At 34.8% G+C, this 22,792-nt stretch overlaps 1 protein-coding gene across 1 annotated transcript; it reads left to right on the forward strand.

The window, feature by feature from the left end:
• Positions 1-8,605: 8,605 nt before the first annotated feature.
• On the forward strand, positions 8,606-20,530 carry LOC128997025 (RNA 3'-terminal phosphate cyclase). The gene is made up of 10 exons (XM_054422603.1): positions 8,606-8,673; positions 9,506-9,623; positions 10,280-10,406; positions 12,049-12,172; positions 14,966-15,024; positions 15,680-15,821; positions 17,209-17,333; positions 18,795-18,948; positions 19,514-19,618; positions 20,361-20,530. The coding sequence occupies exons 1-10, from the start codon at positions 8,632-8,634 to the stop codon at positions 20,442-20,444; spliced, it is 1,080 nt and encodes a 359-aa protein (XP_054278578.1). The 5' UTR covers positions 8,606-8,631; the 3' UTR covers positions 20,445-20,530.
• The last annotated feature ends 2,262 nt before the right edge of the window (positions 20,531-22,792 follow it).

A 22,792-nucleotide genomic window follows, 5' to 3' on the forward strand; every position in this document is an offset into this window, starting at 1 on the left:
CAAATGCGTGCGTAACATCCGTGACAATTTTCTGAGATGACAGAAACGACCGATATTATTACTTGCTATCACGGAAACGCCTAAAAATGGAGAATAGTCGTAAGAAAAGTACCGATGGAAAAGTACCTGCTTCTGTATATGGTGTAAAGGCCATTTCACAGTAGTGTAGCAAAAAAGTAATGTTTTTGTTTAGGCCTAAATGGGTGCAAAATTGATAGCAACACACTTCAAGAAACAAAGTAGGTCCAAGTCACCGGCTCTTAATTGATTAATTTTTGTTTTGACAAACTGTTGTCGAAGAAGCGTGGCTTTCTTTCTTGTACTTTTTTCATTTTCCAAAGCACCGTTGATTGCTAAACATGTATCTAATTATGATTCCTCAATGGCACTGAGGTAAAGAGCAAGATTTGTTAAATTAGCGACAAGGGGTGTTGACCTAGGTGAAATAACGAAAGCTGTGATGTTTGTTTACATTCGCAATACCAATGATGCCTAGGTGTGGGTTAACCAGAAGGCGCCCCCTCGCCTACCTGGACTAGTGCTGGCGCAGTACGGGCGTTTGCTAGAGGGATTATTTAGACCTGGCGCAATACGGGTCTACCCATTAAACCAAACCTTTTTGTGGGCCTTATGTATTTATTGTTATATTCCAATTTAATGATAAGTTAAGGTAAATAACTAAACTTATTAACAGTTATCATTGTTTCAATTGTTGACGTTTTAAAATAACTTCTTGGTCAGCATTGTACGTGTTATTAAATTTACCGAAAGTAATAATAGAAACGTCTTAAAACATATATTTACGCTTATACTGTTACTCACAAGACGGTATAATATATAGTATATCTTTATGTATATTTACCGTCTTGTGAGTAACAAGTATAAGCGTAAATATATGTTATAAGTGTTATACGACGTTTCTTTTATTTTGCTTTCCGTGACTTTTTTGTAAAATTTTGTAATTTTGTTATTTGATAAAAACCATAAATAATTAAATATGAAATAAATGGTTGTTCTAAAAAGTATACATTACATGCTACAAAAACATGCAGGGCATTGCCATGCACGGGTATTTCTAGTTGTCTACTATTTTAGTAATTTACTAATACTGTAATTCAAATGAACACTACACCAATTGCATAAATATTTGCATCAACGAATACACAATTGCTACAATATTTAGAAAATTGGATTGATAATTGTATTGATCATGAAACCTCTGCATTTTATTAGAATCTACAGCACAAATCCACTAAATCTCTTGTTATTGACAGGTAGTTCCAAGGCATTGTAGACATCACGGTATAAATTGGCGTATGATTGCCAATAAGGTTCTAAGTGAGTTTCAACTCTAAACTCCGGCGTTGTCTTCATTGAACTCAGTTTGGCGCCATTCAACGAATCACGTGATCCGCATCTTAAGCTATGAAACTTGATTTCCAGTTTAACCTTTCTTTAGTTGGAACTGTAGATTGACTGATGAGTGGGATTTCATGTACAAATTGTGATTTGAACTTATTTTAATACGACGCATATTTTAAGCGAATTTCAAATTTTAGTCAATAAATGTCAATTTGACAACATTATGGTAAATCTATATATATAAAATCCAATGTATGTTTGTATATTTGTATGTTTGTATATTTGTATGTTTGTCCTTTATGGACTCCAAAACCGCTCGACAGATTGTAATGAAACTTTCAGGCATTATTAAGTATTATTCAAGGATGGTTTGTGTGAAGTTTGGTGCAGATCCGTCAATAGGGCTCCGCCCCAGTGGCTCTGGAGTTTCCCATGTTAACCTTATGAGTACTCATATTTAAATGGAATTAAAGAATCTTAACAGCTGGTGCAACTAAACAAGTTGGTTCTGTGATGTTCAATAGCATTAAAAAGTTAATAGGTTTACCAACAGGGTGCAGCACTATATTTATTTTTAATTTATGAGAACAGCTAATTTGCAACCAAAAGGTGAGTGAGCGTAGCGAACGAACTTCAACCTGGAGGCGAGTTAGCGTAGCGAACGAGCTAACCTGAAGGCAAGTGAGCGCAGCGAACGAGCTCTAACCTAAAGGTGAGTGAGCGTAGCGAACGAACTTCAACCAGGACGTGATTGAGCCATGCGAACGAGCTCATCTTGAAAATGAACGAGCATGTGACATAAAACCACAATAGGACAGGACGACGTCTGTCGGGCCAGCTAGTTATTATATACAATATATAATGACTAAAGAGATTAGCCGTGCACCAATTTACTATTTGAACTCACCATTAAACATTTAAAATATGGTGATTATAAAAATAAACTAATGGAATAGTTAAATAGATTATGATAACATAACGTAAAATATATTACGAAACTTCACATTTATGTAAAAGAGTGCTTCCTCGTGTAATTATAAAATCTTGAAAACTTCAGAAAACAATTTATGAAATTATTCACCTTTAGAGCAGAAGATTTTTTATTAAATCACAATCCCTCTCACTGATGTTCAGTGAAACGTAAATTAGGCGTCCATTTTTTCATTTCCTTCTTAAGGTTGAAAAGACGTGTCAATAAAAGTTAATTAGACTTCTCGTCTTACCATTTTTATTCAAAGCTGGAATTCCGTGAAATTTTTTCCAGAAACATTTAAACCTTCTTGAGACGACTGTTAAAAATTTGGATCTGTATGATGAACTAAGACATTGTTCGTCATACTGTACCATTCTTTAAGCTAATTAAATATTTAAAAAAATATGTACCTACGTTGTTCTTATACCAGTTAGCTGCCAAAGTTGCTTCCATGTTGTTTAGCTTACGAGAAGTTTCCAATGTACCACAGCCACCTCTGTATTAGAGGTGGCTGTGAATGTACTCCTCACATAACGCTATACGCATAAGATACTATAATACTCCATCAAAGCAATAGTGATTTTAAATTCTGATTAGGAGCCTACTGAAATATTTTAACAGTTTTTAATCAGCCTTATTTATAGCGAATAATGTATTTATCACAGCACAGTCGACGGTATGCTGATGTGCATCATAAAGATAAACAATTAAAGTCACTGGTGCGAAAGTAAACTAATAATCTAATATCTACTTTTTTATTTTGGCTACCAAATGATATTTTCAATCTACAGTGATAATAAATGTTTTTGTGTTTAATCCAGTGACGTCATTCATTTACGATTATGTTCCATACCGTTATTTGTTCCAATACCCGCGATTCAAACTACACTTACCCCTCGAACAAAATTACCGCAACAAAATCCACATTCATTTCATTACGCTCTCAAAGGCCTTCGAAATAGAGGCTCGTGCGCGTCGGTTCGAATTACAACAAACAATATTAATTTGGCGGCGGACGAAAAAACTGATTAATGCCGCGTGGCGGGGTGGGGCCAATTTGAAGGTAAATTGAACAGATCAATTTGCGTTGATTCTGTCAATTAGCCGCGTTACTGTTGCCAATCCCCGCTTGTGGGGTTGGTGGGGGGGGGGGGGTAGGTGGGGGTCCTTTGTAGGGAGCTGGGGAGGCAATGTGCAAGATTCAAATAGACAAACATACATGGCTCTATAAACAGTAAGATTGGAATCAGATCTATTAACGCAAAACAAAACCTATAGGTTGCTTAAACTCTATATAAAACTTCCGCAATTCTAAACTTCCCTAGATTTATATTATTTTTCTTACTTTCTAGCTTTTTTCTTAATTATCCTATTATTTTTGGAAAGTCTATTTATTCTAACATTTACTCTTGCTCATATCGCCTTTGAAAAAACTTCAAAAAATTCAAAATTCAAAATTCTTTATTAAGTGCTCTTATACAGCTTAACAGCCAATTACATAAGGCACTAATACACAATAACATAAATTACATTAATTTAACTTACATTACATTTAATTTAAATTACAAATTAATTAATTTGGGTTGATAATGTGTTTTTCTGAGATATGATATTTCTTAAGCAAACAGAAAATACTAGTACATTCAACTACCTTCTTTGAAAAATATTTCTTTTTGGCCTATAATGCCTTCGAACGGTTCACGGTTCATTCTCATCAAAAGTCCACATCAAGCCCGGGATGTTTCAAAAGTCACGCCATTTATCGTCTTAATGAATTTCGATTTTAATTTTTATATTCAACATGTTAGTTAATAATTTAGGTCTTAGTATGTTCACTTGGCTAATGCAATGTACAATATCTATATTGTCAATTTGGCTAAATAAATAATTTATTGAATTATTGTTCGAGGATATGTCATTTATTAGGCATTTGACTTAATAAGCCGTAACTTGGAGGAATATTAACTAGTATCGCACCATTGTCATTTTGGAAAGAATTTGTCTAAATAAAAATCGTCACAAAATCAAATAACCTATCCTAATTTACTCGATAGCACATCTTTAATAGTACAGTTTCACAAAATACAAAAACAAAATCTTCCAAAAACATCTTCTACACAGTTATTTCGGAGAGTGTAAAAGGTGTTTGACATCCTACTACTACTTTAAATTTACTTTTCCATTTTAAAGTTGACTCTATAAACGTGTAGCCGAAATGAACGAGATTTACCAATATATAACCAATGAAAAAAACATTTACATAACTGAAGAATCAAAGCGTTGTTAAGGAAAACGAATTGTAAAAGTTCCTAAGTGGAGATTTGTAACTCTAGTGGGCCTTAATCAGACGGGTAATCCTCTTTACGGGGGTTGGGAACGGTTTGTGTGTGTTTGTGTGTGTGTGTGTGTGTGTGTGTGTGAGTGGGTGGGTGGGGATGTAGTTAATGTGTTTTACCACACAGTAATGTGGCTAATGTATCGATAATGTTGAGTCTATTACAAACTGAGATACGGCCATCATCCTCTGTGTATAGCATCATTACCGTATTCATTAACCAACAAATGATTTGTTCTAGAATAGAGAAAACGCTAAATACGTATCAATAAGTCAGGGATAGATACATTTCGCCAGAAATTTATCTAATGTTCTATTACTTTAAAAATAATGTTTATGGCGTCGTTAGAATAAGCTTAAAGTTAATTTATTACCACGGGAACGTAAAAATACTTCTACAATGGACGGGTGAAGTGTGGCCTTGAAACCGGACATTCACAAAACAAAATAAACTAATTATTAATTTTTTTGTAGCTAAACATCATTGTTATTGTTCCTATACGGTACTGGTTTTGTTTTTCGAATCTCTCGTTTTGTCAACTTGTTCAGATAGTTTGTTATTTATAGTTGTTACTTATAGTTTGTTATTCATAGTTAGTTATTTATAGTTAGTTATTTATAGTTAGTTATTTATAGTTGTTATTTATTTTTTTATGTCTTGTTATTGAAGTCTTGTTTTCCAGTTTTTTCCACTACTTTTGTACTGGCCTGTGATTTTTTTTTCTGCTTCTTCTGTATGTAAGATTATTGTATTTTTCATGTAAAAATGGTGCATACGTTAACAAAAAAAAAAAGGAAAAAAAAGAAAATTTGATCTATGACTAAGCTGAGAGCTATGAGTTAAGCAGCATGAAAGTTTACCAAACCTAGTTGTTAGAGGGCGAAAACACGCAAGAGGATAAAAAAAACATTTCAATCTGTCAAGTCAATCTGTTATCTACGACGGCGCTGAAGGGCCACCAACTATAAAAAAATATTTTTCTTAATCTCTGAGAAAAAACTTAGAATTCTGAGTTTAAAGTCAGAATATAACATTTGGGCGTTCCACTCTGAGATTAAAGTCAGAATTCAACTAAGGGCGTTCCCCTCTGAGATTAAAGTCAGAATTTAACAAGTGGGGCATTCCTCTCTGTGAAAGGAGTTAGAATTCTGAGATTAAAGTCAGAATTGAATTGTGGGCGTTCCTCTCTGGGAAAAAAGTCAGAATATAACTAGTGGGCATTCAACTCTTAAGTCAGAATTGAACTGTTGGCGTTCCTCTCTTATTGCAACGATATTATCAGCATATCGATGCTATCATCCCTACTATCTTAGACAAAAGAAATAATATAAATATCATTTCTGTTGTCTATTCTACTGTGTTCTTCTACTTGCAACGTTGCCAATTCTACCAGGCCGCGGCCTGGGGCCCATTTGGGCCCATTCGGGCCCATTACATAATAAAGTACAAACTAATATTATTAGTAAATCAGCTGATCGCCCAATGCAAATCTAATGGAAATTACAAGTTACAAGTTGTAACTTGTAACTTGTAGTTTATTATGAAATGGGCCCCTGGAGGTAAAGGTGGCCGTGAGAAGAGTACAGTAGAGTATAGTAGCACGGCCGCATTGGTGGCCGCATTCTTACGTTAATCTCAGAGATGAACGCCCACAATTCAATTCTGACTTTGATCTCAGAATTATAACTCCTTTCACCGAGAGGAACGCCCACTTGTTAAATTCTGACTTTAATCTCAGAGGGGAACGCCCACTAGTTGAATTCTGACTTTAATCTCAGAGGGGAACGCCCACTAGTTGAATTCTGACTTTAATCTCAGAGTGGAACGCCCACTTGTTATATTCTGACTTTAAACTCAGAATTCTAAGTTTTTTCTCAGAGATTAAGAAAAATATTTTTTTATAGTTGGTGGCCCTTCAGCGCCGTCGTAGTTATCAACGACAACAAACAAAAACAACAACATTGAATCATTATCATAGAATGATAGAATAGAATCTGGAGTGCCGACTGCGAACTGCCAGTGCCAGGGCCCGAGTGTTTTCGTTTTCAGTTTTGTTTGTTTAAGTATGTCCAAGCATAGATAAAAGGAGTAAAGCACAGTATAGAATAGACACTTCTTTTAATCTATGGTCAAAGGCAAAGAAAGGTTCTGTCGTTCTGTCTGTACTTCTTGAACTTGAATACACAACAATTACCGGTAACGAAATCAAGACTGTTATCTGGACTGGAATAGGAAGAACATAAACATAAACCCACCGCACCGGTTGCTTCATCCCTAGTACTCAAGGTTTGGTTTCTGTTTTCAATTTTAAACTAAGCCTAGCCTATTTTAAGCACTTTTTACCATTGGCACTTTAGGGGGAAACGTCTATTTCACCCTGAAAATCGCGTATGAAAATAAAACTAGCATATCAATAACATTTTTTTTTTTTTAGTAAACGAACCTAAAATTGTGGAATGCGAGCTTTATTTTAGGTTAGGTTTGGTTAGGTTAGTTTAGGTTAGGTTAGGTTACAACCTAACCTTACCAAACCTAGGCCTAACCTAAAATAAAGCTCGCATTTCACAATTTTAGGTTCGTTTACTTATAATACTCATGTTATTGATAAACTAACAGCGTGAAATTTAGGTCATTATGGAAAAAAAATTTCACTCTCTTGCAACTAGTCACAATGTCGGAATAATTACCGGTATTTGACAGTTCTCGTGTATCACAGGGTTAGTGGCTGCTTTGTTCAAATTAGCTGTTATAATAAATTCAAACAAAAATTTAATAGTACGGCACCCTGTTGGTAAACCTTGTGACTTTATAATGCTATTAAACATCATAGAACCAACTTGTTAAATTGAAACAGCTGTTAGGATTCATTATTTATTTTTAAATTTGAAAAAAAAACTTAAGTTTAACATTGGAAACTCCAAAGCCACTGGGGCGGAGCCCGAAGTCAGATCAGAATAAAAACTGCCCAGTTTTCCTACTTAATGCCTAAAGAATCAGTGTACCAAATTTCAACCTCCTAGGTAAATGGGAAGTAGGAGAATTAGTGATGAGTGGGTCAGTCAGTGAGGGCTTTGCCTTTTATATGGTTGGATACAGCCCTTTAGTTGAGGTTCCTTAGGCCCTTAGGAGAGCGTATAAAAACACTGATATTTTATTGGGAAGTTTCACAGCTGGACCTTTTATTCGAGTATGCGGTTGATAGGTGTGCTGATTATGGTTTTCTCAAAAGTTCCTTGTTTCTAGCATATAGTAGCTTTCTATATAGATTTGTTTCTATACAGATCGGTGTAAGTTATGGTGCTTGTAGACATACCGGATTTTTATTGGCAAAACGATCAGTTGCTTTGTTTTTGTGTCGAGGACGAGACGAGATTATTGAATACGAATCCTAAAAGAGTTTTTGTTATTTGGTTATTGTATCAACGTATTAAGCACCGTAGGATTGAACGTAAGTTCTGGTTTCATCCAATTAATCAAAGCAGAGAAAACATGGAAAAATTTTACACATGTTTTGAAAAACTAAAGCTTGATAGCAGTAAGTTTTTCAACTATTTCAGAATGTCAATGACATCAAATCCTTTGACGAACTCCACGATAAGTTGAAAAATTAAATCCAACATCAGAATACAAAAAGTAGTAGGAAAGCAATCGTCTGGTATGGAGGATGGTGGAGCAAGAACTGCAGAGACGGTCGGAAAACAATCGGAGCGTATGCAAGCTTGTATTTAGTCACTTATGCCATTGCGTCGCCGGCACATCCCCGGTACCGGTGGTAGGGTAGTGGCAATGGCCAGCTGCTCATCGGCATTTTACCGGCGTCTATCAGCGGTCAATTTGGACTACCGGTAAACAATCGGTTGTCCAAAGTCGGTGTGTGAGCAACGCACCTAAGTTTTAAGAAAATTGTATTTTTGACGCTTAAATTATTTTTAGGCCTTTCAAAGAAACCAACCATCTGCTATGGAGGGCGTAATGGACATAGATGGCAGTGTGTTGGAAGGGGTAAGTGATGTGTTTAGCATAGCATGATAGAATAGTAACTAAGACCTAGTTACAGTAGGGTACTCGCCTGGTAACGGGATATAAAATTAGTTTAGCCTACTTGGCAAAAGTTCCGTATAGTTACAATGATAAAAATTTCATTTTTATATGTCTACTTACAGTTTTTGGCACGCCAAATCTGAAAATACAATAAGTTGTTGTCGGAAAGATTCCTAAGTATCTATAAAACTGAAATAAAAATTACAAATTTCAGGTCCATTGGCGGTTTAGATAGTAATATAGTGGTTTGGATGAGTCCGTACATGTGGACTGTGGAAAGCAAACAAACAACCATACCATGTTTAGGTATATCCGACTCCATACACAATGGAATAGATTCATTCGAAACGGTTTTTTCTGAATGACTAAGAATTCTGAACAAATCGTTTGCAGACAAATCAGTAGTAACTTATAAAGTGTTTTGGAATAGGTTGGATTAGGAAGGTAAAGTTTAGGTTATATTGAACTTTCTGATTACCGGGTGAGTTCTATAACCACTCAGCTATCCAAGTATAGCTTTCTGTAACTTAGCCTAGATGAACTGACCAGATTCATCAGACTACACTCATCATATAATGTAGGCCTACCTATAACTATAGACAATTTATTGGCAAAAGAGGTACAGTATACCGAAAAGTACCTGTTAAGACGTTGGCGCCTTTATAGATACTTTAAGATAACTTATGATCTCGAATGTACTTTGACTCTGTTCTAATATCTTTTATAGGTCCTCCTCCTCCATCACCTATGAATAAAGAATATTTATAATTATTGTTTGTTGGTAACATTTTAGGGAGGCCAAGTGCTCAGAATGGCTATTGCGTTCAGTGTACTCCAAAGAATTCCTGTGAGGATATTCAATATTCGAGTCGGAAGAAGTAAACCTGGACTCAGCCCCCAGCATTTAAAAGGTTTGATTCAAGAGTACCTTAAATTAGTTTCTTTAGCAGTACCTAACTTAAATAATTCACCATTTCATAAGAGAACTCTGAACTTTCTGATGTGCTAATCTTGAATTTTAAAAAAGAATTTTTTGCGCTAAGCCACAAAGTAAAAAAAAATCATCAAAAAACTATTTTTCTACTGGTGTTTACTTTCCAAGCCAGAAGATAAAATTGTATATCCTTTTTACCAAACAATACTGGGGCTAAATTAAGCGTAAATTGAACAATTTGGAGTCCGAGGGAAACTTTTTCTCCAGACATTGAGGTTAGACCATTTTCAACTTTTTTCTACCAAAAAGCTAAGAGCACATCAAAATTTCTACATTTCAACTTCTAAAGAAAGTAAGAACGGTCCTATTTGATATCTTCTAAATTGTTCAATGGTGGAGATAGCCTATACATAATGTTACGTACTATACTACTTTTGAGGCTAATATAATCCCTGAATCAATCTTATACAGGTACACATGCGGCTGTATAGTATTTAGATTACTATTGAACACCAATGACCAGAGCTGCTCCCAATTTAATATGGGCACTGTGTTTGTAAAGGATTTTTTTATACAGGGTAAATCATATTCCTTGGCCAGGCCACTAGTTTTTACTTTATTTTGATTTTTAAGGTTTGGAACTAGCGAGGGAAATGACAGATGGTAAGTTGACAGGGGCCCAACAGCGGTCTATGGAAGTAACATTTAGGCCCGGCAAACTGAAACCTGGCGAGTATTTAGGCGACACTGGCACAGCTGGGTAAGTGATGCAACTTAACAGAAATTAACTGACTAGTGAGCGTAAACTGACAGCATTATTAAACAAGGCATCGCAACTATGTATTGCCCCAGGCCTCGCATTTTATAACGATGGCTCTGAGGGGAGCACAAGCGCTGTTACGCTAAAATGTTTCTATTTTATATACCGGTACCCCGGATTTTTCATATTTATTTTTTATTTGTGGCCTTTTGTTCAAAATGCTTTCCAGTTTGTTTGAGGTCTTGTAAGAAATTTTGTAATTTCTTTTCTTTAAAATGTTTGAAACTTTGTGGCATAATTGGTTACCGTAACTGAGAGTAAATAACCTTCAGTAACTGATAGACCTATTAGGCCTACTTATACTTTTCTTCTTGGGCCGAAAAAATAAGCATATACCGTACAGAATGCTTTATATCCTTCAACTTTTTTACATGAACCCTTGATCCTTCCTAAAATTTCAGGGGGGTCGACTGACCCCCCCGGTACCACTGTTATGAATTTTAATAATTATTAAATGTTAACAACATTAAACAAGAAATTGGGCTTCTATGATTAATTTGGCCGTCACATCTTAGTTTTTAAGAGACGACCTTACTGAAAAACTGGCTATTTCAACTAAATCCTCCTACAATAGCCAGCCATTCTACATAACTAAAACAATTAACAATTAAATGCAGATAGTACCAACACCATAGCTACCTCTGACAATTATTTTGAAGAGTAGATACTAGAGCCCATACAAATTAAAAATACCCCCGACGCAGCAAACCTGCAAACTAAGCGAATTTCAACTTGTCTGATTACATTTTTACTAAAATATTTCCATAAGACACATTTATTCCCAATTTAAATAACATTAGATTTAATGAGTGCTTAGGTTTGCTGCTACGGGGAAGGTAAAAAGTATTTTTGACTATTCGTCAATAGTATAGGATGAAATAAATAAAATTTCCAAATTTTATCAATATACATCCATAAACAAGTAAACTACAACAGTTTTCATTTTCTCCATAACAATAACACAAGAATTTTAAATTATACTATTTTTGAATTTTCTCCGTTACCGTTAGGCATGCAACAGTGCTTCAATATACTAAATTATTTCGTTTTTTAAGCTCTACTAAACGGCTTAGAAATAAATTGCAAAATTTTTTGTTTTTAGGGTCAAAAATGGGAAAACCCCATTTTTACCCCATAAACCCCCGTTCCCATGGTCCGATTATGCTAGTTTGTGAACTCGTTCGAATAAATGTAGGTTTACATGTTTGTACCAAATTTCATCAAAATCGGATCATTTTTGCTTGAGTTATCGCGCTAACGGACACATATATATATATATATATGAATTTGAACGGATGGTGTTTTTTGCCTCTAGGGACCTCAAAACGAAAAATTAATCGGTCCCGGGTCCAGGTCTTACCATGAGTACTACGGTAATAGCTTATTCCCTATATGGGAAATTCACTAAAAAAAAACATAGGCCTAAATTTAATATTAAGGGGATCAGGAATTGGAACACTGCAATCAGTAAATTACAATGCAAAAACAGCCTAGAAAGTTCTGGAACTATCTAAGCAAGATGTATGGTAATAGGGCATAAATAAAATGATGTCATTTAAGTTATAAAAATTTTATATTACAGAAGTATAAGCTTGCTAGTTCAGCTGCTGTTGCCTTGTGCACTATTTTCGTCAGGAAAAACAGTACTGGATCTGCGGGGTGGCACAAATGCAGACATGGCCCCTCAGATTGACTACACTACAACTGTAAGTAAACAAATTATAAAAAATCACTTGTTTGTGAAACCAATAGAAAATGTACGTATCCATTAGGAAAACACGGTTAAGTAATTAATATAAAAAAACTCTAAATTAAAATCATTTAAACTAATGATGTGAGGTCAAAAATAAAATAGTCTGTAAACAGATACAGTAGGAGGGAGGAGCGCTTCAGTCGCGTAGACTAGTGGGTGCAACTATGCGTCTTAAAGAAGACAGGGTACATTCCTGTTAAAAGGAACATTAATTATCATCGATGATATTTTTGATATATCGATATTTTATTTTTCAATCCGATATATCGATATTGTTAGATTGAAACATATCAGCTGACAACTACAAGAAGTAAATATTCCAATATTTCAAAAACCAAATATGAAAATGAAAAACGGATTGCGGCATTGTGTTCAGCATAAAAACATAGTTTAAAATGATGGGTCACAACACCAACTTCATATTTAAAATAATTTATCACATTTCAAAATGGCGGATCCAAGATGGCGGAAGAAAAAAATACATCCGTCATAACCAAGTGAAAATAGGTCGACAATGAATTGTGATGTATACTTATCTTTAAGTAGTTTTTCTTTTCCTGTCTACTGTTGTGGGCTATTATGGCATTAAAAATTGAATGAGATTTGATGTTTGATGAATGAATTCTAAATCTATATGTATCAATATATCGGCAAATAAAATATCGATTTATCAAAAAAGATCATCGATAATAATGGATGTTCTCTTTAACAGGAAAGTACCGAAGGCGGTAACAAAGCCATGGGATATACAATTTCATCTTGGCTTACAGGATGTGGCAGTATAAACCGAGGACCGATAAAACGTAGGCCGGATATCAGAGGTTCTACTGTAGATCAGCCAGCAAATCACGGTTGAGTTCTTTATACGTTCTTCTTATAGCCTAATCCCTCTTGATTTTTTGAAATCTGTAATTTAACAAGTTTTGTTGTGACATTGATTATTGGGTGAATAAGTTAAAGGGAGTATGTTTTCCTTTGTTTGAAGTTCATTGTTGGTGATGGTGAGTTAATGTTGTTCAAAGGTTTATTGCGGACATTTTCCATCACGATTGTAAAAAAACAATACACCCTATGAGAAATATACACCTATGGTTGAGTATGTTTTACCTATGGTTAAACCAATACTTACTCATTCTTGTTTCCAAGTTGACCTGTCAATAGGTTTTGTCATGTGGGCCTGACTATAATATTATTACCCAGGGGCGGCGGAAGCAAATTTTAGTTAGGGGGTCAGAAGCCTATGGTGGAGGTCCACATCCGGGGGGTCTGGGGGGTATGGAATACCCCCCAGGGGACAAGGGGGGTCCGGGGAAAAATTTTGAAAAATAAAAGCCTTAAAACGTGTTTTTAGGCTACCTGAAGAACATTTTTGTTCAAGCAGTAACAAAGAAAATTTACAATTTAACAAAGACGCTACTCTGTTCATTATAAAAACATTATAATAAATAATACACACACATCTCAAACAAACAAAAAATGAAGTACTGGTGCCCAGATTTTACTAAAGCTGTCAGCAATGAGTTGCTGCAGATGACAGAGAAGAGTAAACAAGCTCTAAGCCCTAGGGATTTATGTGTTCGCGTAATTTCGGCAGGCCCTGCCCCTCCCCCTCAAAACTGAATTAATAATAAGTTAAATTAAAATTGGCTGCTTGATTATAGTTAATCACAAAAGTAAGACGGTAGGGTATAACCAAGTAAGTGTGTCCACTGGGGCTAAATAATGGTTTACACAAAAAACATTACAAACATTGTATTGGCACAACATAAAATTACTAAGAAATACAAAACCTTTTTGATGAATTATTGCGAAAATAAGTAAAATCCCACAGTAGAATCTCAAGATATTAGCCTACTACAAGTTTACTAGATTTTTAAACTTCTGCTGATGAAACTTCAGTAGGCCCTAACTTGAACTTCAGCCTTTGAAATTCCCGAAAACTGCACAGCGACTTTCAACTCTATTGACAAACATTCTTGCAATGTGCTTATCATCAATACATTCAATGTCCCTATGGACGGATAAGATGGCAAGATGGTTCAATCTCTTCTGCGTCATCGTGGAACGCAGCCACGTTTTCAAGCGACGAAGACAAGAAAAGGTTCTTTCTGCAGTTGCTGCAGACGCTGGTAAGACAAGCAGTAACTTGACAACCTTTATTACTTCAGACAAAAATCGTTTGTTTTCTTGAGGCTCACTATTTAAAGTCACAACTAAATCACGTACACTTTTAACTTCCTTCTTTTTTGGTAAATCTTGTAGACGGTTTAATTGGCTTGTAAGCTTTTTCTTGTCCAAGTCAGTAATTAACTCTCCAGGAATTAACTCTCCAAAATTCCATACGATCATGAACATCAATGAAATTACTTATTACTTTTATAAGGTTTTGTGAGTATTAAGCCCCTTCATAATAAATGTAATAGATTATTATTAATAACTAAATTGTTTATCTTTGTACTTATCTTCAGTAACTGTTATTAGGCCTACTTATACTTTTCTTCTTGGGCTGAAAAAATAAACGTATACAGTACAGAATGCTTTATATCTTTAATTTTTTTTATGAACCCCTGACCCTTGACCCCCTGACCCTTCCTAAAATTTCAGGGGGGTCAACTGACCCCCCTGACCCCCTGGTTCCGCCGCCACTGTTATTACCATTGATTATTTTATTATAAATAATGTAACAAGCTCTCGACTTACTGAATTAAATTTTATAATGTGATCGTGATTATTTAAATTTGTTTAGGTGTTCCTTGCCTTGTTGAAAAGATTTGGAGCTTCTTTCAACTATGATTTGATTTTAAGGTAAGTTTTGCAAATCATACGTATAGGATGATAAAACATAAAAGTAGATAAGTTAACTGCCTCTAGTTTACAGGTTTGTAACACTTTTCTTTTCCCCCCCTATACACATGGAGAAAGCATTGTTTTTTATAAATTTGAGTGAGAGATTTGTAGTGGATATATATGTTTTGGGTCCCCCTGAACCCAAAAAAGTGGTTTTCGAAGTGATATGTGTGTGTGTGTCTGTCTGTATGTGTGAATTAGAACAGAGCTACAGACGACTCCTGTGGTCTGATTTTGATGAAATTTGTGTAGGTAGTGGAAGCTCCAAGAATTTTTTTTCAATTTTGATTTTTAATAGTGATTTACCCATAAAATAACAGAATCGAAAATTGCCTGAACGATTTTGATAAAAATTTAGTATGTTATAGTCCCTTATAGGAGAAAGTATGTGTCAGATTGCTGATACTGTTTATTTAGTCTTGCATATTTTATCTTGAGAACTGTCAGCCAATAAATATATACGTTAAAAAATATACAATAGTCTTTGATTATGTACTTTTTAATATTTTATGAAAGTAAGAGCCTATGTTTGCTTTTATTTCTGTACTAACAAAACCTCCTAAATATTAGTCCTGGATGTCATAATTTAACGCTATAATTTCCAATTTTATAGAGGGTTCTATCCGAAAGGAGGAGGAAAGCTGAGAGTAGAAATTAGTCCTGTGAAACATCTGAGTCCAGTAGAAATGGTGGAGCCTGGATCGATCAAGAGGATTTGGGGCTCAGCCTACACTGCTGGCAATTGCCCTCTTGTAGTAGGTCAACACACAATCTGTTACACGACAATTTAAAATAATCACTTTTACCATCACATATAATATCTATCACCCAGGGGCAGTCCAGAAAGTTAAAGACTTTAACATTGGTGCCTGAGTGTTTTTATATTCAGTGCAGTGGTAATTTGATAATAAACTCACACAAATGCACTTCATAAAATGTTTACGTTTATGAAGTGCATTTGTGTTAGTTTATTATTAGTTTTACTGACAAACAAGCTTAATTTAGTAGACAATTTATGTAGAGAATAATGTAAAGCAGAGAAAGAATGAGTTTTCGGGACCTAATGCAAGAATTATTATAGTAAATGATTTAGAACTAGAAGTTGGTTGAACTAATCCTACTACACTAGTAGTAAGCCAATTCTCGTGACTTGTAAGCTGATTCTAAAATTCAAAGCCAACAATCTTATCTTATCTTATCTAACAGGGGCAGGTCGAGACCTTAAAGCACTTCATCCGAAATCGAATTATTGCGCACCCCAGATACTTAATTGCTTTCTTGTTGACCTACAAGTTGAGGCGCCCAATGAATGCCTGTAGCTTCCCAATTAGTTCATCCTCAGGAAGAAATCTACCTCTAGCCATATTTCCAAGAGTTGTCGATCTAGCGTCAGAGAGCTCATTACAATCAAAGAGTAAGTGATCAGCTGTCTCTTCTGACCTATCACAGTACCTACAGATCGGTTCACCATCATATAAGCCCATCCGTTGTAGATGTTTCCTGAATCTTCCATGACCAGTTATCAGTTCAACAATTAATTTAATTCTTCGTCTGTCTAGTCTCAAGAGGTCACAGACAACCTTTTTGGAAGGCCTAAACAGAGTAAGCTTGCTGACCCTAAGAAGGGGAACATCGACCCAGCGTTTGCGATGCTTTTCCTTGGCCCATGACGCAATCACAGAACATACACTGTTTCGTGAGATGCCACAGAAGGGTTGCGGGCCTAACAATGATGTCGCAGAGGCAGTGTTTGCCAATCTGTCTGCAGCTTCATTTCCTTTAATGCCTGAGTGTCCTGGTACCCAGCAAAGCGTAAGGTCATTTCTCCTACCCAACTCAGACACAGAAGCAAGACAATCCCACACGAGCCTGGAGTTTAAAAGCCAACAATTTAAATCATTATTCTTCACAGAACAAAAATAATTTTACTATAAAGAACGCTTTGATATTTTTTTTATAACTCAAAGAGTACCTTGACTCATGAGTACATCAACAAACCTAAAACCATGACTAAACAGTTAAAAGTCGTCTCAAGGTTTGAATCCCCTTCGAGGGATATTTCAGGATCGTTTGATAGTAGGTAAAATAAACCTTAAGCTTCCTTATTTTAAGGATCGAGTTTCATTCTTTTAATTGATTTAGGTGGGTAAACTGATGGCGCAAAGTGCTGAGTCTTTTCTCTCAAGAAGGTGGCGTAGCGTTACACCTTGTATTGAACAACGTAAGGAATCGCAAGACACTGCCGTAGGGACTGGATCTGGAATTTAGTAAGTTAACTTTAGAATCTACATGTCTGTTTGAGAATCATAAACTAAAACTGGTAATCTTAAGATATCTTCACCCAGTTAACAAGAGGTGTTTATTTGATTATTGCACATATTTTTCCTGGATCCTGTTAAGATTCCTATTTTGTAACCAATTTTATCATCAGGTGCCACATCTTCACAACTGCAGGAATATTTTAAAGAATTGAATGAGATTGGAAATCATTTATTATTTATATTATAAAGACGCTATTTATATATATAAATGCCGTCAACTTCATCCAAGTCAGATACCGAACCGTTTATTAGCCCTGATACCGGCCATAGTAAGCTGATTATGCATTGTTATGTATTGTACGGGAATATAAACAACGTAGAAAAACCTCAGTGCTATACTCGTTATTGTAACATGTTTGTCAACTTAGCCCACCATGTCACCATTGGACGGCCTCGACTATGGCCACCATAAGCTTGTGAGACACTTGCGCTTGCAGATGAGATTTTACGAATTACTTAAGGGCCAGTGGGTTAGCAGAGCGGTTCCAAAACAAGAAATGCTGTGACGAGCTACACTTGGAACACGGCATCAATGTTTAGTGGTCTATATTAACATGTACAATCACAATCAACTATAAACATGTTTAGCTTCTGGGTCACATTTTTTACAAATCAAAAGTTTTTTTCTTGTTGTGCAGTCAATGGTCCGTTTTCGTCCAGCGACCAAGGTTAGGAACCCAAAATGTTCATTTTTAAGTTGACCAAGTACTAAGTAAAAGATAAAATATAAATCCTCTTCAATCTAGAGATTGTGAAGAGTTGTCATCATGTACACATAACACTTACAAAAACACAAACACATTTTTTTTATCTGGCTAAATTGTAACACTGAAAGGTGGATGAGTGGTGTAGCCGCGGTAGAAGGTAATTATTTATGACTTGTATTTGTAACTGTACTTGACTATATTTGTAATTGTATGCTCATTCATCTTTGTATAGCACAGGTTAAGCTACTATTATAATTTAGTACGGTTCGTTCTATTTTTAATGTATTTTATTTTTACTAAAGTTTTATCTAATTAATCACTCATCACATACCTTGCCATTAGCAGATTTTAAACTAGGCCAGCTTAATTTAATAATTAAATCAATTACTTGATCTTTAGTTTTTATTTGCTATTATTTAATTATATTGTAATACTATGTAGCAATTAATTCTCAAAATAATGAACCCTATTGCATTGTAAAATGTTCAAATGACAATACAGATTCTTATTCTTAAAACAACACTATTTATGAATAATTGGTATATTTAGGTAATACACACATAAAATGCAAATTTATAAACAGCATAATTTTCAGCAAGGGGGAAAAAACTAAATCCATCTAAAGAATTTTAGTTTTGGAATCTTGTATAATAACACTTTGTGGTGAGATGATATAAAATACAAATATTACATTTTACAGCATATTTGGAGAGACAACGACAGGTTGTATCTATGCAGGGACAGCTCTGGGAAAACGGGACGTAAAAGCTGAGATAGTTGGCGAGGCAGCTGCCAAGGAACTGGACAAGTCTATATCATTAGAGATCTGCGTGGATGAACATTCTCAAGATCAGGTACAAACAACTTATCTTACTTCACCTGTCACATTCGAGGGCCATTCAAAAAGTTAGCTTTGGTAAATAAAAAATCAACTGTAGCCTATGATCAATCTGGTTTTTATTCTTTTTTTTACGTATAGAGTGTTTTTTTTTATTCCTGTCTCTTTTATCCACTGCTTTTAGTATATTCTCATTGCATGTGATGTGTTTTGTCTAGTGTTTAGAGAATGGCTTCTGTCATGGAGGTTGAGGTTCAAATCTTGTCAATCGCCAATTTATTTTAGGCATGTGCTGTGACATGAGTTGCCTAATTGTTTGTTGTATACTATGCAGTGTTTCATAACCACTTTATTTTATATTGCAGTCACACTTGCAATATTTAAAGAATTCTGCAGAAGAAAAGGTGCCGTTTAAAATTTTATGACAAAATCCAATGCACATTGTGCTTGGCAAACTGGCCATTTATGTACAGTATGTTTTTAACCTTACCAATAAAAATTAATTTTGTCAACTCACGCTAAATCTGGCCAATTGCAACTCAAGACCACCACAAGCGACTCAGAGAACATGTTTGTTATAGATGATAATACTCATGGCTCTAGCTAAAGGCAAATCTCGCATTCTGTGTGGACCAGTTACGTTACATACCAAGACTGCTATATATGTGGCCGAACTTATGACAAAGGTATGTCTTACAAAAGATATCTGGGCTAAGAGAAAAGTGTTTGTGTAATGTGTATTAAAAATGTCATTTAGAAACTTTTTCTATTTGCCATTTCTCATATCTGAACTGCTTTTAAAATGAAGCCCTGCTCCAGTTTTGTCAAGTAACTTCTTACTTACTTTACTTTATAGACAAAAATTGAAACACCGAAACTAAAGCTTTCAAAGCGATTTTATAGTTTTAAAATTGTGTAAAATGTGACATGGTTTTGTGCGTGAAAAAAATTATATATATCACTGTCCTACATTTACTTTAAAAAAGAATAAATACTTCCAAAATGGTGGCTGAAAATGTGAAAAGAGTAAAAATTAGCTTTTAGCTAGTTGATAATGGATCAGTGGAAGTTAAGAGATTATATTATATGAAGTTTACAAAAACTAAATTTTAATTTCTTGTTACTTTTTTATTCAAAACAGATTGGGACAAATGGTATTGTAATTTGTAATTTTATGAAATGGCACCTACACAATAAAGTTAAGCTTGTTATATAAAACGGCAAGCACTGTGCAGAAATTCCTATCGCAAAAGTTCTTCCTCCACTGTGAGCGTTGTAGTACATGAGGGCGAGGAGGATTATGTTAGACTTTGCCCTAGACAGCAGCATTAGTGCTAGACACCACTTTAGTGAACCATTGAATGTTCCCTCTGCTTACTTCTCTGTGCATCTCACCACCATTAATTAACTACATGTTTTTTTTTTCAGGCTAAATTCACAATTCACCCCCAAGACAAAGATAGAAACATTATTGAGTGTGATGGAATTGGGTTTGAAAATGAAGCTTTGTAATAATAAATTTCTATTTATTTACTGTTCTGATTTTGTTTTTCTCTAAAACCAAGCAGGTTGTTGATTGTAAAAATTAAATTTTAAAATCTGGTGATATAGTACAATCTTTCTGGTAAACCTTTTGTTGTACAAACCCATTAAGATCACTTTGTGATGAGCGCTTGCTAAATTTGATTGAAATGTAACGTTACCTGTAGATTTAAAAAAAATTGATTTTCCAACTTGATTAAAGTTTGGTTTATAAGAAGTAGTTGTAAACATGACTAATGGGTACAGTTCAAAATAGGTGTTAATTTCAACAACATTTTTATTGGAAATACAATCAATTTATGTTATCAATCAGATTTACATAACAATACAGCATTTCAGAAATAACATGAGTAACCTAATCAAAGAATAATTTAAAGTACACTAAAAAACAATTAATTGTTAATTTTTCCAACTTTTTACAGTAATTTTGTTAAGATAAAGATTATTAATAATGGTGTTTCTCTAATTACTCTTTCCATGACAATTTATTGGGCCAATAGGCAAATTTAGTTAACAAATTAAAACTAGAGGAAAATCGTAATGTGTGATCCATTAACAGAATTAAAATGATTTACTTAGCATTATAAGCTTCAATAAATCATAAAATACTTTGCACAACACCAAAGTTACATAAATTTCCCTGGTGTCATCCATCAAAATATTTCTTCCACGTTATCCTCATCTTTACACCCGCTTATTTTCAGAATCCCTGCGGCAAATAATGGGTGTAAACATTATTCGTTGCTTTCGTAAGAGACCAACATAAATTGATCAAAAACATTTGTGTTTAAAGATGTCTTTTTGAAGGGGAAAACTCTGTATTTTCATGTGACTAGTCTATCATACTTACAACATTTAAATTACTTATAATGACATTGTTGAGTACCGTATAATGTCTATAGCAGTGCTGATAGAGAGCACATTTCTACTGTGTCTAGTTTAAAGATATGAGCACTTTTTTTAACGTGGCCTCCCACGCTCCTTCCTGCCTCCCCCCATATTAGCAATTGTCAGTTTTAGTCGTTTCCTCGATGCCCCCAACAACAATCAAAAGTCAAACTGTGTTACACTTCCAGTGCATAACTTAACAGATGCTGGACTATTAGAAGTAAGTAAATTAATCGTTTTCTTGTAACTAATGACTTTAGCACTGATTTCATACAACTGAAATCTATTGTTGGAACTTTTGTCCAAGTGCATTTCTGGACTACATCCTGTAGGTTTATCAGTTTACTTACTTGAATAAAACTCTGTCATTTTACAGTGACTTTTGCTGTTAAACAATTCTTTGTAATATACTTAGTTCATGTTATAATAGGGAAGATCCCCAGAGTTTTGAAAATAATGAATTGTCTCTCTCTAAATAAATTATTATAAAAGTGTCACATACACTGTGCAATTTCATTTGTTTTTGACTAATCTATATCTATAAAAGAGGAACTATGTATGTATGTATATATATGTGTATATACGTTATGGACTCCGAAACCGCTCGACAGATTGTAATGAAACTTTCAGGCATTATTAAGCATCTTTCAAGGATGGTTCGAGTGAAGTTTGGTGCAGATCCGTCAAAAGGGCTCTGCCCCAGAGGGTTTAAGTGGGCCAATGTCAGACTTTTTGATCTAGAATGTTTACAAATAAATATAATTTAAAAGCAGATGTTTACTTTCACCAACTGTTTTGTACGTTTGAATAACTACAACATTCTGTATTAGCATTAGTCATGATTTGGAATAGTGCCACAGTGTTTCTACAGATTAGAGCACAGAAAACTATTTTACTTTTTAAATAAGTCCAAATGTATTAAACCCCAATCGCAGCACACCTGTGCACTTAACAACGTTTAAATTCTCCAATGTTAAATATTAAAACATAAAAACCTTTATAAAAGTACTGTATTATAAACAATAAAAGGGATGACTTTTTTAAATGTATGACAACAGCTAATTTGCAACCAAAAGGTGAGTGAGCGTAGCGAGCGAACATCAACCTGGAGGCGAGTAAGCGTAGCGAACGAGCTAACCTGAAAACAAGTGAGCGCAGCGAACGATTTCCAACCTGAAGGTGAGTGAGCGTAGCGAACGAACTTCAACCGGGACGTGATTGAGCCATGCGAATACTTATGAAGTTAAACGGGGCAAAGCCCGTGGGTACAGCTAGTTATTTATAATTCATGAAAAAAAACTACAGTAAACCTTCACTTAACTGAACCAATTGTTGTTGCAAGTTTTTCAAAGCATAAATCAAATCATCTTAATATAAAAGGAAGCTCTACTCTGAGACTATTTGGACCCTGTTCATAACCTCTTTAACAG

This window comes from Macrosteles quadrilineatus, unplaced genomic scaffold (assembly GCF_028750875.1).
Source record: "Macrosteles quadrilineatus isolate MER2022 unplaced genomic scaffold, UCM_ALF_1.0 Scaffold_6__1_contigs__length_79288215, whole genome shotgun sequence".
In the NCBI taxonomy this organism is placed as follows: Eukaryota; Metazoa; Arthropoda; class Insecta; order Hemiptera; family Cicadellidae; genus Macrosteles; species Macrosteles quadrilineatus.